This window comes from Scyliorhinus torazame, chromosome 13 (genome assembly GCF_047496885.1).
Source record: "Scyliorhinus torazame isolate Kashiwa2021f chromosome 13, sScyTor2.1, whole genome shotgun sequence".
Classification (NCBI taxonomy): Eukaryota; Metazoa; Chordata; class Chondrichthyes; order Carcharhiniformes; family Scyliorhinidae; genus Scyliorhinus; species Scyliorhinus torazame.
The window spans coordinates 82657079-82673015 of record NC_092719.1 but is presented as its reverse complement, the minus strand read 5'-3'; the positions used below and the strand labels follow the sequence as shown (position 1 = coordinate 82673015).

The 15937-nt window shown below is 44.5% G+C and overlaps 1 protein-coding gene across 15 annotated transcripts in view; it reads left to right on the top strand.

The window, feature by feature from the left end:
• Window positions 1-15937, top strand: part of nr2c1 (nuclear receptor subfamily 2, group C, member 1) — a 172465-nt gene that overhangs the window by 122225 nt on the left and 34303 nt on the right. For all 15 annotated transcript variants that reach the window (XM_072471898.1, XM_072471908.1, XM_072471907.1 and 12 more), the window contains 5 exons: window positions 992-1171; window positions 1266-1413; window positions 4414-4507; window positions 4604-4788; window positions 7170-7344. In XM_072471898.1, coding sequence (XP_072327999.1) covers window positions 992-1171; window positions 1266-1413; window positions 4414-4507; window positions 4604-4788; window positions 7170-7344 — 782 coding nt within the window. The remainder of the gene's footprint in view (window positions 1-991; window positions 1172-1265; window positions 1414-4413; window positions 4508-4603; window positions 4789-7169; window positions 7345-15937) is intronic.

The following is a 15937-nucleotide window of genomic DNA, read 5'->3' as shown; positions in this document are numbered from 1 at the left end:
TTGAAAACAAGGGTGCGAATTTTGAAATCAAGACATTGTTTGACTGGGAACCAATGTAGATAGAAGAACAGGACTTGCTGCAAATTGAGCCACAAGCAGAAGGATCTTAGACATCCTCATGTTTACAGAGGTAGCATGTGAGAGTCTAGAGGAAACAATGGCACGGGTGAGGGTTTCAGCAGCAGATGAGCTGAGTCAGGGACAAAGTTGAATGACCTTGAGGAAATGGAAATGCCCGGTCTTCATGACAGTACGAATATGAGGTTCAAGCTCATTTCAGTATTTGATGTGCCACCCAAGGTTGCAAATGGACTGACTTAAATCTGGCTGTTGCCAGGGAGAGGGATGGAGTCAGTAGCTAGGAATGGACTTTGGAGCAATGGCTGAAAACAATAACTTTATTCTTTCCCAATATTTAATTAGAGGAAACACGAGAGGAAGGGGATTAGAGTGTGGAAGCAAAATGATAGGTTCCAAAGAATTAGAGTGGGGGAGAAAGGGGGTAACAATTGAAGGAACAGACTTTGTTTTTGGCTATTATGTTTTTCAGCTGTTTCAAGAGTATTGATTGCAGTACTGATTGTGTACTTTCAAGAACCCAGTGTAAATATAATTAGTTATCCAGATGATCTGCGGCTATCATTGACCTTTTTCTCTTTTTCAGCCTAGTAATCATAAAACTAAAGAGTCAAGTAAAATGTTTTTATTTGCTTGACACCTTATGCGTGGATCAACAGCTCCCTTTTCTTTAGAGCACTGTGCTTGGTGCCTCAGTTCTGCTTGAATTTAGCTTTATATTTATCTGAATCCAATTGAGGTGTTTAATGTGTACAATAATCATAAATCTCGACAATTCTTTTCCTGATATCTGCTTCAGTACTTTTTGTGGAAAATTGCAAATTGTTTGACATTTCTAATTACGTAGTAATTGTCTCTTAACCCCCTGATTTTGTACTGGATGCTAGTCTTTTGTTCTCTCCATACTTTATAGGACGCCACTATGGGGCAGTGAGCTGTGAAGGCTGTAAAGGCTTCTTCAAAAGAAGCATAAGGAAAAACTTGGTGTATCTCTGCAGAGGGTCGAAGGACTGTGTCATTAACAAACACCACCGAAACCGCTGCCAGTACTGCCGGCTGCAGAGGTGCCTGGCTCTAGGGATGAAGCAAGACTGTAAGTGAAGGACTGAGCTTCCAAATGATTTTAGCACGTGCACAGATTAAGAGTGGCTGTATAAACCTTTGTTATGCTGTTTGTTTTTTAAAAGCTGTTCAGTGTGAACGGAAACCGATTGAAGTTTCACGAGAAAAGTCTGCAAACTGTGCAGCCTCGACTGAAAAGATTTACATCAGGAAGGATTTGCGGAGTCCTTTAGCTGCAACACCCACCTTTGTAACAGACAAAGAAAGTGCAAGGTACCATTTCAATTATACAAACATATAAAGAGCATGGTGTTAATTGTGGAAAACGACAATAGTGGCAGCACCAGTCTAGGTTAGCCACTGAGAAGTCCAAATTTGGAGTGGGGGAGGGTTTCAGATTTCAAAAAATAATTGTGTCTTTATTAATATGTGTAATGCTTGAGGTTAGAGTGCTGCTTACATAAGAACTAGGAGCAGGAGTAGGCCATCTGGCCCCTCGAGCCTGCTCCGCCATTCAGTGAGATCATGGCTGATCTTTTGTGGACTCAGCTCCACTTTCCGGCCCGAACACCATAACTCTTAATCCCTTTATTCTTCAAAAAACTATCTATCTTTATCTTAAAAACATTTAATGAAGTAGCCTCTACTGCTTCACTGGGCAAGGAATTCCATAGATTCAAAACCCTTTGGCTGAAGAAGTTCCTCCTAAACTCAGTCCTAAATCTATTTCCCCTTATTTTGAGGCTATGCCCCCTAGTTCTGCTTTCACCTGCCAGTGGAAACAACCTGCCCGCATCTATCCTATCTATTCCCTTCATAATTTTATATGTTTCTATAAGATCCCCCTCATCCTTCTAAATTCCAACGAGTACAGTCCCAGTCTACTCAACCTCTTCTCATAATCCAACCCCTTCAGCTCTGGGATTAACCTAGTGAATCTCCTCTGCACACCCTCCAGTGCCAGTACGTCCTTTCTCAAGTAAGGAGACCAAAACTGAACACAATACTCCAGGTGTGGCCTCACTAACAACTTATACAATTGCAGCATAACCTCCCTAGTCTTAAACTCCATCCCTCTAGCAATGAAGGACAAAATTCCATTTGCCTTCTTAATCACCTGTTGCACCTGTAAACCAACTTTTTGCGACTCATGCACTAACACACCCAGGTCTCTCTGCACAGCAGCATGTTTTAATATTTTATCATTTAAATAATCATTTTGCTGTTATTCCCACCAAAATGGATAACCTCACATTTGTCAACATTGTATTCCATCTGCCAGACCCCAGCCCATTACTTAGCCTATCCAAATCCCTCTGCAGACTTCCAGTATCCTCTGCACTTTTTGCTTTACCACTCATCTTAGTGTCGTCTGCAAACTTGGACACATTGCCCTTGGTCCCCAACTCCAAATCATCTATGTACAGAATTGAAGATGATTCTATAGGAAAGACCACTTTAGGGAAGACATTTGTAATTAAACAGTCCATACAGAGACTTGCACAGGTTCGTTGTCCAGAAATATACACCTGCTACTGTTGATGTTCTTCCTGCACAAACCATGCATTAAATTCAAACAGTCAGCATCCAATTTTGAAACACACCATTGTAACAATCTTATTCTTATGCATGTTCAGAAGACCGATAACAGATCATTCATGAGATTGCTGTCAGAAACTAGCCAAAACTGGTCTGACCTACGTCAGACTGCTGTTCATAGACTACAGCTCTGCCTTCAACACCATTATCCCGACAAGACTAATAACCAAACTCTGCAATCTTGGACTTGACCCCTCCCTGTGCAGCTGGATCCTTGACTTCCTCACCAACAGACCACAATCTGTCAGGACCTCCTCAACACCAGTGCCCCACAAGGATGTGTGCTCAGTCCTCTATTGTACTCCCTATACACACACACGACTGTGTGGCAAGATTTAACTCCAATTCGATCTATAAATTGGCGGATGATACGACTGTGGTGGGTCGTATCTCAAACAACGATGAATTAGACTACAGAACGGAGATAGATCACTTGTTTGCACGGTGTACCGAAAACATCCTCTCTCTAAATGTTGGAAAAACTACCAAGGAACTGATCATCAACTTCACCCCCCCCCCCCCCCCCCCCCGGGTCTACATCAATGACTCCAAAGTGGAGATGGTCGATAGCTTTAAGTTCCTGGGGGTCACCATCAACCAACAGTCTGTCCTGGTCCACTCGCATTGATGCAACAGTCAAGTAAGTCTAACAACGTCTCTACTTCCTACGGAAGCCAAAGAAATTCAGCATGTCTGGATCGACTCTCTCAATCTTCTACAGATGTGCGATAGGGAGCATCCTATCTGGCTGCATCACAGCTTGGTATGGCAACTGCTCGGCCAAAGATCGCAAGCAACTGCAGTGTGGTAAACTCAGCCCAACGCATCACATGCTTGCCACCCTCCCATTGATTCTGTCTGCCCCTCCGCTGTCTCAGGAAGTCAGACAGCATTGTCAGAGACTTCCCACACCCAGGCTTTGCCCTTTTCCAGACCCTTCCATCAGGTTGAAGATACATAAGTCTGAAGACCCGCACATCCAGACATAGGAACAGCCTCTTCCCTACAGCTGCTAGATTCCTCAATGACTCCCCCTTGGACTGATCTGTTCCCTGTAAGAACACTATTCATGACGCCCTATGCTGCTCTTGCTCATGTATTACTTGTTTGGCCCTTGTTCCGCACTGTAACCAATCACTATTTGTTGATATACCATTTGTTAATGTACTCTGTTGATTATTTTTTTGTCTGCTGTGTACGTTCCCTTGGCCGCAGAAAATACTTTTCACTGTACTTCGGTACATGTGACAATAAATATCAATCAAATCAAATCAACTCATTCAGAGGTAGTAAAACCTTCAGAAAATGCTGGAATCATTCGGCAAGTCAGGTAGCATCACTGAAGAAAGGTCAACGACTTGTAATTTGAGATGCTGCCTGACCTGCTGTGTATTTCCAGAATTTCTGTTTCCATTTCAGATTTCCAGCATCCACAGTATGTTCTGTTACTTATTCAGAGAACCCAGCTGCCCAAGTGTTGGGGAGAGGGTACTGAATTCCCTGGTATTCGCTCTGGGGTCTGCAACTGCTGCTGATGACAGTGGAGCTCCAGTAATGGTAAAGTGGAGGTGATTATGCTTGGGAAGGAATTTAATAGATTGACTGGTGAAGGGGATTGGCGATGTAAGGGTTTATTGTTGTGCATGCAAATACTCACCCTTTTGTCTCAAACAGGCCTGCAGGTCTTCTGGAACCTGGAATGCTGGTTAACATTCAACAGCCACTGCTGAAGACAGAGAGTGCTATGTTACTTGCAGCTGAGAACAAGGTAGGATATTGGTCCCGTTTATTCTAAATTTCATGGTATCCTGTAAGTTAAATGTTCAGATCAGCAAATCTTCATAAACTGTCCTTTTCATTTCAGGCTGAAACCTGTCAAGGTGATTTAAGCACTCTTGCAAATGTTGTAACATCACTTGCACACTTAAGCAAATCCAAGGATCTGTCCCAAAGTAGTGCTGATTTATCAGGGATTGATGCCTTGAGTAATGGAGATGCTTCTTTATCAGAAATGCAACAAGATGATCAGTCTGCCAGTGATATTACAAGGTAACTATTTTCTGCTGAGTCGTAACAAATACTGAAGCTGTTTAAAAATAAAAGCAGAACATGCTGGAAATACTCCACAGGTTATGCACCATCAGTGGAGAGAAGCTGAGTTGCCGTTTCAGGTCCATAAGACCATAAGAGTGGAAGTAAGGCCATTCGGCCCATCGAGTCCACTCCACCATTCAATCATGGCTGATTTCAACTCCATTTACCCGCTCTCTCTCCATAGCCCTTAATTCCTCGAGAAATCAATAATTTATCAACTTCTGTCTTAAAGACACTCAACGTCCCGGCCTCCACCGCCCTCTGTGGCAATGAATTCCACAGACCCACCACTCTCTGGCTGAAGAAATTTCTCCTCATCTCTGTTCTAAAGTGACTCCCTTTTATTCTAAGGCTGTGCCCCCGGGTCCTAGTCTCCCCTGTTAATGGAAACAACTTCCCTACATCCACCCTATCTAAGCCATTCATTTTCTTGTAAGTTTCTATTAGATCTCCCCTCAACCTCCTAAACTCCAATGAATATAATCCCAGGATCCTCAGACGTTCATCGTATGTTAGGCCTACCATTCCTGGGATCATCCGTGTGACTCTCCGCTGGACCCGCTCCAGTGCCAGTATGTCCTTCCTGAGGTGTGGGGCCCAAAATTGCTCACAGTATTCTAAATGGGGCCTAACTAATTGCTTTATAAAGCTTCAGAAGTACATCCCTGCTTGGTCAATGTACTTTCATCAGAGCTGGAAGACTAACAACTTTCAAGCTAGTACAGAGGCAGCGTAAGTGTGGGAAGGGGAGGAAAGAACTCAAAGGGACTATCTGTGATATAGTGAAAGGTAGAAGAGATAAACTGACAAAAGGTATGATGATGCAAGACAAAAGGAGATGGTAATGAAATGAAAATCGTTTATTGTCACAAGTAGGCTTCAAATGAAGTTACTGTGAAAAGCCCCTAGTCGCCACATTCCAGCGCCTGTTTGGGGAGGCTGGTACGGGAATGGAACCCGCGCTGCTTGGCCTGATTGATCTGCTTTAAAAGCCAGCTATTTAGCCCTGTGCTAAACCAGCCCCTATGGTAGAGAGAAAGAATGGTAGAGAGAAAGAAACAATATATGGGTCTCGAGTTGTAAATGACAGCAACAGAATCATTTCTAATAGCTGATGAAGCATTTCTAACAGCTGCTGTCTACAAAAATGGTTATAAAAAGTGGCAATGACCTAAAACTATTGAACTCGTGTTGAGTCTGGCAGATTGTAAAGTACCTAATCAAAAGATTGAGAGGCTGTTCTATGAACTTTCCATAGAATCCCTACAGTGCAGAAGGAGGCCATTCAGTCCGTCGAGTCTGTACCGCCCCTCTGAAAGAGCTCTCTACCTAGGCCCACTCCCCTGCCCTAATACTGCATCCCCACCTAACCTGCACATCTTTGGACACCTAAGGGGCAATTTTAGCATGGCCAATCCTCCTAACGTGCACATGACCGCGGGAGGAAACAGGTGCACTCGGAGGAAACCCACGCATACACTGGGCGAACGTGCTAACTCCAGATAAGCAGTCACCAAAGAATTGAACCCGGGTCCCTGGCGCTGTTGCCTTGAATCTCATCAGACAAGCGTAAGGGTCAGAGGGGTCAGAATGTGATGCCTGTTTCATTTTGGAAATCCCGTTACTTTTTTTAAACTGCGTGTACAGTCCTGCTTTCTGTAGTTACCATTTTATTCACAGTTTGGTAATAACTTAAAAGTAGATCAAACCCATATGATTTCAGCCAGCTCACTCCGAGATTATTCTGTAGTATAATGGCTGTGGTTTGCAAAAGCACCTAGCAAAACTCCCCTTAGTTTCATTACAAACAAAAGGGCAGGATAACAATTAATTTTTTAATGTAAATGATCATTGGTGTTTGCCCTGGAAACAGCACAAAAAGAAACTATCCAGGATGTTTCTGTAAAATCTGCACCAAAGATCTTGCTGTCATGCTAATCTTCTGCTGGTCAAATAGTTATGAGAGTTAATTGAAACACTGGAACATCAGCCTTTTCAATCAATTGATTTATGCCAAGTCCTCCCTATTCTATATTAACTTCATGACATGCGAGTCATGGTGGTGGTGGTTAGCACTGCTGACTCATGGCGCCAAGGACCCCGGTTCGATTCCAACCCCAGGTCACTGTCCGTGTGGAGTTTGCACATCTCCCCATGTCTGCGTGGGTTTCACCCCCACAACCCAAAGATGTGCAGGGTAGGTGGATTGGCCACACTAAATTGCCCCTTAATTGGAAAAATTTAAAAAAACTTCACAACACCAGTAAAATTGAAGTGTGACTGGGAATGTTACTTCGATAAAACATGCCTGTGTTTTCTGACTGTTGGTATTTCAGGGCATTTGATACACTCGCAAAAGCACTAAACCCTGCAGAGGGGCAAGCTGTTCAGAACTCGGCAGAATGCATGGATACTTCTGGTGCCAATATCCAGCTAATTAGCGGAGAACAGTCCCTTCCTGTTGTCGAGATTGAGGGTCCTCTTCTCAGCGATGTACACGTCGCTTTCAAGGTATGGTTATGTGCATTCCATGTTCACGTTATTCTGACATGTGATAAATTTCTTTACACTTGCACAGCTTTCAATGTTTTACAAACTTCTAATGATTATGTTACAATCCATTTTCTGTATTGTTATGACATGCTGGGCTAGTGCGCAGTCAATTCCAGCCCCATTTGACCCGGAGTGGCAGCACAGTTGAAATTAACTCTTAATTTTAAAAATACTCAATCTTTGGTCTTTGGCTGCCTAATAACTACAGGCACCAGGTTTGTAAATTTAAACACAATTAACTTTTATTAATAACAATAACTGTAGTTAAATGTGCAGCAAATGCAACTGGTGAATCTAATGTATTTCCTAACCAGCCCCTCCCCATTAACCTGCCCCACCCTTTATACACACACATGGCAGACAAACACAGAGGGGAAGGAGGGGTGTAAAAACAAAAAGGATAAAAGTCTCTTTTTCAGATAGACGTCTTCCAGTTTGATTCTTTCAGCCTCGGCCTCCAGTTTAATGAGGTCTTTGCTTTCAGTCTGTAATGGTTTTCACTGTAGGTTCATTGGTGTCTCAAGACTTCTCTGCAAACTCAGAAACAGTAGACAGGAAACGTTTGAGAGAAAGAGAACAACACAAAGCCTCTCTTAGCATCCAGGAGCTTTCCCTGGCAGATTCTCTGAAAAAAACTCACCTGGCTGGACCCAATTGCTGTCTGTTGCCTGGCAGAATACTGCCCCTGGCCAATTCATTAGCCACCAGTCAACCAAATCCTTCCAATCTCTGGGATGCCATAAAGTCTGAGTCTTCTGTTCTACATCTTCACAGCACAGTGTGCTATTTTGCAACTTTAAAGTTCCTCACTTCCCTTTCTTGACTTAACGGTATCTTGCATTAAAGATCCATGGACCAAAACAATAACCATAAAGTAAAATAATTAGGAAATAAGAGAATCAACAGGAAGGGCCCTTACAGAATTATGTATGGAAATGTTATGATTTTCACAATGGAATTCAAAAACTATTTTTTCATAGTTCTGTGTCCTATTGTGCACTTTCATTTGAATGTGGTAATAAAGATGGAACTCACTCATGGATGGAGGGAAGTGTAAGCCTACTAGTGACAATAAAGATTATTATTATTAAGTGACTGAAAACAGATTCATTTTAGGGGAAGCTATATAAACACATGAGGAGGAAATATGCTGATGGGGTTAGATTAAGTAAGGTAGGAGGAGGCCGATGTGACCTGTCTCCATGTTGTAAATTTTAATGTAATTCTATGTGATGGTAAGAATAACTTGTATTTACATAGCACATTTAACATAGAAAAATGATCCAAGATCCTGTACAGAGCTGTAATGGGAAAGAAAATGGACACTGAGCCAAAGAAGGAGATTATGTGCTCGGGTCTCTATATTGGGACTTGAACCCACTTTCTGACTCAAACTCAAGAGTTCGACCATCGAGCCATGGCTAACTCTTAACGACTCATCTGAATTCTTGCCAGTTGAAAGCTCAAATCAATCGTACTTGAGCCCCCAGGAATGGCTCCAGTCATTTCCGCAGCAGCATTTTGAACCTGGAGCCCATGATTGCCTGAATGGTTAGGTGGGGCCATGCTAAATTGCCCCTTAGTGTTGTTGCTAACTTTTGGTTGGTTCAATTGGCTCTGTTTTATAACCTTTGCTCTCGAGACGCCAGGTATCTTTACGATACCGCCACGAGGTTTAAGTTCAAGTAATGATCAATAACTCAATACACCGATTAGTAAGATTCAAATTAAAGCACATTTATTATACACAGTAATCGCTACTCATGCATAAATTCTACTCCTAAGCTACTTCTACAACTAACAGGCCTAAACTTAGCTTCGGACTGGCCCACCAGGTCAGTGGAACAAATGGCCTTTCGTTCGGGTTCTGAGTCTGCGGGATTCGTAGTTGGTACGGATTGGTAGCTAGGAGCGCCTATCTCGTAGCGAGCGTTGACTTAAGAATTACTGGACATCGGCGGCAGCTGCACCAGTCACTGTCAAGGGTTGGTTCGCGTTGCTGAGTGACCCGGTCAAGAAGAACGATTTGAACTTGGGGGCTTAACTTTATAGTCCCCAGAGGCTTCCCGCCTTTCGGGGCGGACCCTGTACCTGGTTCCAAATGATTGGACTTCGTTCCAATTGCTTGGTTCGATTTCTCCAATACTGGAGCGGTTCCCTGATCGATGGGCGGTCTTGAGGTGACCGTTAACCTCTTTTGTGTTGGCTCCTGCTGGCGCCGGGGAGTCTGGCTTAGCTTTGTTTGTCCCAAATGTTGCGATTGTTCCTGGGGATCGCTTATTAGTATGTAGGTGGCTGCTACATTATTATGCAGATGGCTGCTTGTATCGATGCTGTCTGGGCTTTTGCAGAGTTTAATACACAGTAACTTGCACCTGCTGGTTTCTGCCTGTGTTGGCTGAATTTCCCTTCAGCCTTTGCTGTTCTCCATTTTAAATCGGGACTTGGCCAACCCAAGTGGCTACACACCCTCCTTGTGATCCTAATGCGAAGCGTGAAGGATCACATAACTGCGTTGTTTTTCATTCCCTGACCCAGTGAGCACTCTTCTATGGCCTCTACACTGACCATAACTATGCAAAAGTTTTTAACTGACAATTCTGAGGGGCGCTTTGTCAAACAGGGACATGCATTACAAAACTAGAAAATCAGAACCTCTACCTATCCTTAATAAACTACACTCACTCAAACATTTCATCACTCTAACTTCCTAAACCATACAACCAGGTTATAAACCTGTCACACCAAGATAGTGTGGTGTTGCTTGTGACTGGGCTCTTGGTACTGTGGGGAACTGAATCATTAACGGCTGGGGGGGGGGGGGGGGGGGGGGGGGGGTTGAGGTCAGGGGATTCGCATTCGCGTGCAACCAAATGTCCATTAGGGTTATGAGCCACGTGGAGGATTTCCTCATGGTTCTTCTTCTTTCACTTCTCTTCTCTGGTCCTGGAGCTTCTGGAGTTCTGTGGGATCAAGCATAGTGTCTGTTACTATCTTGGTTTAATATCTCGTATGATAGCCTGTCTGTCCTTTAGTGCCATTTACTCCCTTCATAATTGGTCACTATGTGTGACTCCCCCATTTTTTTTTTCTTTTCGAAAACCGAATTTCAGGACAAGACACACTTACAAATAATGAACCAGTGCGAGCCGTCTCGCAGACTGTGCGATTTACCATCCAAATGTTTGCGGATGTAAATAGCATAAGGTTTGCAGCCTAAGGGTCACCTGAAACAAAACAAAACTTTTTGAACAAAACTTGCTGAAATGAGGTGCGTATGGGCCGCGACGGGTACGATTTGGATGGAGTTCCTGGGTAGGACGGCGACCAATGCCGTGTGTGCTCTACCCGAACGTAGCTGACCAGAGGGGGGTTCTGTAGAAGCCAGGTATTTCGAATACAACTAGTATAGGTAAAAGATAGCTGTTTAAGTACTCATTTTAAAAATGAGAATTTCAGCGCACATAAATTCAGGACTTCAATATGATACATGAAACAGCATGAAATTCCATTATAAGATTATAACAGCACAGTTGCAAGACAATTTGACACTGCTTGTGCTAATTGTCAAGGCCAAGGACTGAGTTCCATGGCAACGAGGTGGCAAGAGTCCAATGCAGTTTGTAAGAGCATTGAATCATATATATTTTACTCAATCTTTCTCGATATGAAGTCTCAATTGTTACATTAGCCAAGCCAGCTTACAACTAGTCTATTGCTGTTAAAGATTAGCAGAATATCACATTCCATAACAGGTAGACATGAAACAATTAAAAAGCTGATGTTGCACATTGAAGATGGACGGCTTGCCATCAAATCAAATGTGTTTGAGTCTAACCCAAACCAATTAGGATTATATTGGGGTGTGATTAGATGATTTAAGATAGATATGAAAGTGTATAACTGAAAAGTTTCCGCCCGCCATTTTAGTGTTGTCTTTGTGTTGTCTTTCTGTTAGTTTAGTCAGTTTTGTCCTTAATAGTCTCCATTTTAAAGATGTCTTTTGGGGGTTCTGTCAGTCTGTGTCAGTGTTTGACTTTGAGTTTGAGTTTAGCTGAAGATTAGCTTTCTCTCTCTCTCCATGTTTCATTGCCAAACTTTGACCTTTTAAAAGTTACTTTCGAGCTGTCTGCCTAAGCAAAAAAGATAATGTCTGTAATTCTCTGAAAGCTTCGAATTGTCTACGAATTGCCTTTTAAATGACTTTCAAATTGTAATCAAGCGACTACAAATAAAACAATTCTTTTTGGTACCTGAGAAGTTTTAACTGCAAATTTCTGCTGAGTCCCAGTATTCGCAAAGTGCTACTGGTAACCGTATAGTGGAAATGATATAAATTCCTTCAACTTTACACAGTCGAATAATACAAGGAATCGAACAACTTGGCATAGTCCAGAAATAGTACAAATCTTACCACTTATCGTATTGCGCCTGGACTTTGATTCATCAACTAAGCTGCCCCCAAACTTGGCGTAGTTCGACAGGTTAAGATCCCATAAATTAAAGATTCCTATAGGTTCCCAGGCAGGGCGGGTCCCAATGCCGTTTCTCCATTGCCTGAGCAACCGACAAGAACGGGCAAGAAATGTAGTCATCGTGGGGGGTTGCCGTATTGGTTCTTCCTTCGAACCAGAAGGGCAGTTATGAACGGGGGTCTGTGTTTCCGTCGACAGACGAATTCCGCTGAACTGGCGTCTGGGACATTAACAAGTCTCTGCGGACAAGTTCTCAGAGGTTTCGGCCGATAAATAAGGCGTGGGGCTGTGGGAAAAAAAAACTCCGGTCTAACATACAACATTTAACAGTACAAGTACAAACAACATCAAACATGCTGCAGGTTCCATCAGAAAGGACACTGTTTTCTCCCAAGCGGTTCCTTTTAAAACATCATCTGGACACCTCAGTTATCGGTTGCGAACAGGGTCGCAAAGGGGTTCTCGTTTTGGGAGTCTGACTCCAAGTCGTCATCTTCACCCGGATGCCAGACTCTCAAGTGTATCAGGGCTGATAGGGCTGCATGGTGTGATTTGGGATCGCTCTCGTCATTCCGGACGAGTCTGTACGAATTATCTCAGTGCCAAAAGGTAGTGTCTAGTTCTGTGGGGACGGAATCGGGGTCGTCATTGTAGGTCGGTGGTCAGTGGTGGGATTTGTTTGGGAAAGTGATTGTGAAGGGATCACTCGAATCGTGCTCAGATTCGGTGGGTATGGGGCCTGTTGCATGGGGATAGTAGGGTGGCGTGCTGTGGCTATTGTCTGAGTCACAGTCGCTGTCGCTGCTGCTGCTGTCTGGCGTTCCGGGACGGAGTGTATATTTCGGGGGTGGAGTCGAGGTTGAGTCTGTGGCTGGGCTGGAAATGTTGGGGGAGGGTAGGGTTACGTTGGCTGTGGGCGGGGCGTGGTCTACTGCATCGAGCATGACGTGATGTGCGTGGTTAGACTGTGTTCCATATGCCTTCAGCTGGTTGATATGGAACCACGCAGTCTTTCCATTGGGATACTTTATTTTGTAGACGGAGAGGCTTACTTTGTCCGCAATGGAGTACGGATCCGAATACTTTGGTGACAGGATTGTGCTGGGGTTGTATACGGAGAGCATGACTTGCTGTCCTACACTGAACTCGGTCGCATGCACTGTCTTATCGAAACAGGCCTTGCTCTGTTTCTTTCTTGTGCCCAATTTCACTGCGGCTGCTAGCTGAACCGTTTTAACATTCTCCACTAATTGTTCTACTGCTTTCTCGTGTGTGAGGGCTGTCACTTCGGGGCTGGTCAAATCTAATCCTAATAAAAATTCTGTGCCTTTCATGGGGCATCCGGTCATGAGAGTGTGTGGGGTGTAACCTGTGGAAGTTGAAACTGTATTTCGCAAAAACATCAGCGCAAAAGGGAGGACTGAGTCCCAAGTGGTGTTGTTTTGCTGGACCATTTTTCTGAGGGAGGATTTTAGGGTCCGATTCATGCGCTCCACGATACCACTTGACTGGGGGTGGTATGCAATGTGGAATTTTTTGGTAATGCCAAATATCGTGAGGATGTTCTTCATGACACGTCCCGTAAAATGGGAGCCTTGGTCGGATTCAATGCTGCGGGGGAGTCCCCATCTCGTAAAGATGTGGTGGGTGAGGATCTTGGCTGTGGTCTTTGCCATGTTTGTTCTGGATGGGAATGCTTCCACCCATTTTGTAAACGTGTCTATCACTACAAGTGCATATTTATAACCATTACTGCAAGGGGGCAATGGTCCTATATAATCAATCTGGAGGTTAGTCCAGGGGCCATTAACGGGTCGGGTGTGACTGAGCTGAGCCTTTTTGGCGTATCTGTCCGGGTTGTTCTGGGCACAGATGAGGCAATTCTCAATGTAGCGATTTACATCGTCCTTTAAACTCGGCCACCAGCAGAGCTGCCTGAGGTGGGCTGTAGTGGGATCGATTCCCTGATGTCCATGACTGTCATGGAATAAACAAATCAGTTGATTCCTGTCCTGTTCAGGAAACACATAAAGGGTGTCTTTTAACACCACACCATCATGTGTGGTCAGAGCATTTTTAAACCTCTCATAGGGGGCTGGATAGTTTCCTTTCAAAATCTCCCTGAGTTTGCTGTCCTGCTTCTGGGCCTGCACTAAATCCTCGATATTAGTCTGTGAGACCTGAACTGCATTCACTGGTGCACTTTCGGGGGGTGTCCAAAAATATCCATGCCTGGAACCTGCTTTAGCCAGTGCGTCGGCTTTTCCAGGGCGGGAGGAACGATGGTGACTACGAACTTTGACTATCCCAAAAGTCCTGTTCTGTGCTCGCTCTAAAATGCGACGGAGCAATGGGGCTGAAGGGAGGGGTTTTCCGTCTGCGGAAACAAATCCTCTTGCTTTCCACAGGGGTACGAATTCCGTAAGGCTGTTGCAGACATAGAGGCTGTCCGAATATATGTCTGCTGTACTGGGGAAGGAATCTGGCTGTTCCACTATGTATTCGATGGCCGCACGTTCTGCTGCCTGCGCGCCTAAGTGTCCTGGAAGTTTTATTGCTATTTCTTCTAGGGCGCGTCCCTGCGCTTCCTTGACGTAAATACTGCATCCTGTTATGCGCTTCCCTTCTAATATTGTGGACAATCCATCCACATATATCTTTATGGGTTCGCACGTGTCTGTGTGCTTGGGGCTCTGGGGTGAACTACCTATCTTTCTGGGGGGTGTTTTAGCAATAAAGGGGCCTGTGTTGTGGTGTGGAGATATAATTTCACATTCATGGGGGGTTCCGGGTACTGTAGGTTGTCGGCTAAAAAAGTGTTGGTCTTTGTCCTTTTAACAGTGATGTCCCGTCCCTGCAAAAGAAGGGTCCATCTGGCTGCTCTTATCTGACTAACTGTACTGTCCTTGAGTCGTCTGTCCAGTAAAAGTTGGGTGGGGGTGTGTTCTGTGAGGATTGTGATGGGGTTCAGTCTGGTAATGTAAGAAAAATACTGTACTGCCCAAAAAACTGCGAGCAGGTGCCTTTCACAGGCTGAAAATCCCTGCTCCACAGCATCTAAAACTCTGGAGGCATAAGCCACGGGCCTTAACTGTTCGTGCCGTTCCTGAAGGAGCACGACCGAAAGGGTGCGGTCTGTGCTTGCTACCTCTATCGCATAGGGGGAAAGCGGGTCTGGAACTTGTAGTGCGGGGGCTGCTATGAGTGCTTGTTTCAAAGAGTCCACAGCATCCGTATGCTGCGGAAGCCATTCCCAGGGGGCTCCTTTCTTTAGGAGGTCTGAGAGGGGTGTTGCCTTGCTGGCAAAACCGTCAATGTGGTTTCGGCAGTAGCCAACCAGTCCTAAAAACGACCGGAGGGCTGAAACGTTCTGGGGAAGGGGCAATTTAGCAATCGAGTCAATCCTTTTGTGCTCGATCTCGCGTTTACCATGTGATAATTGTACCCAAATATATCACCTTATTTTCCAGAATCTGGGCCTTTTTGGGGTTAACTTTACATCCAATTGCTTGTAGGAGTTCCAGGAGTTCGGACAGAAGCTCAATGTGCTCTTCCTTGGTGTCTGCCTGCAGTAGTAGGTCGTCTACGTACTGGACCAGACATTCGGGGCGAGAAAATTTGGCTAAACCATTTGCCAGCTGTCGGTGGAAAATGGAGGGGGAGTTGTGGAATCCTTGTGGAAGGCATGTCCACGTGTACTGTTGATTTTTAAAGGTGAAGGCAAATTTGTACTGGCACGCCTTTCCCAATCGAATGGTCCAGAATCCATTACTGATATCCAAAACCGTAAAGTATCGGGAATTGAGTCCCTGCTTGAGCATGGTCTTGGGACTTGTGGCTACCATGGGGGCTGCTGCGGGGGTGATTTTGTTGAGTTCCCAGTAATCGATGGTCAGTCGCCATGATCCATCGGGCTTTCTCACTGGCCAAATTGGGGCATTATTAGTGGAGGCTACTGATCTAAGTACACCCTGCTCTAATAAGCTGTCGATTACTTTTGCGATTTCTCCCTCTGCCTCTTGGGGAAATCCATACTGCTTATGGGGTCTAGGGTCAGGTCCTGTGATTTGTACTGA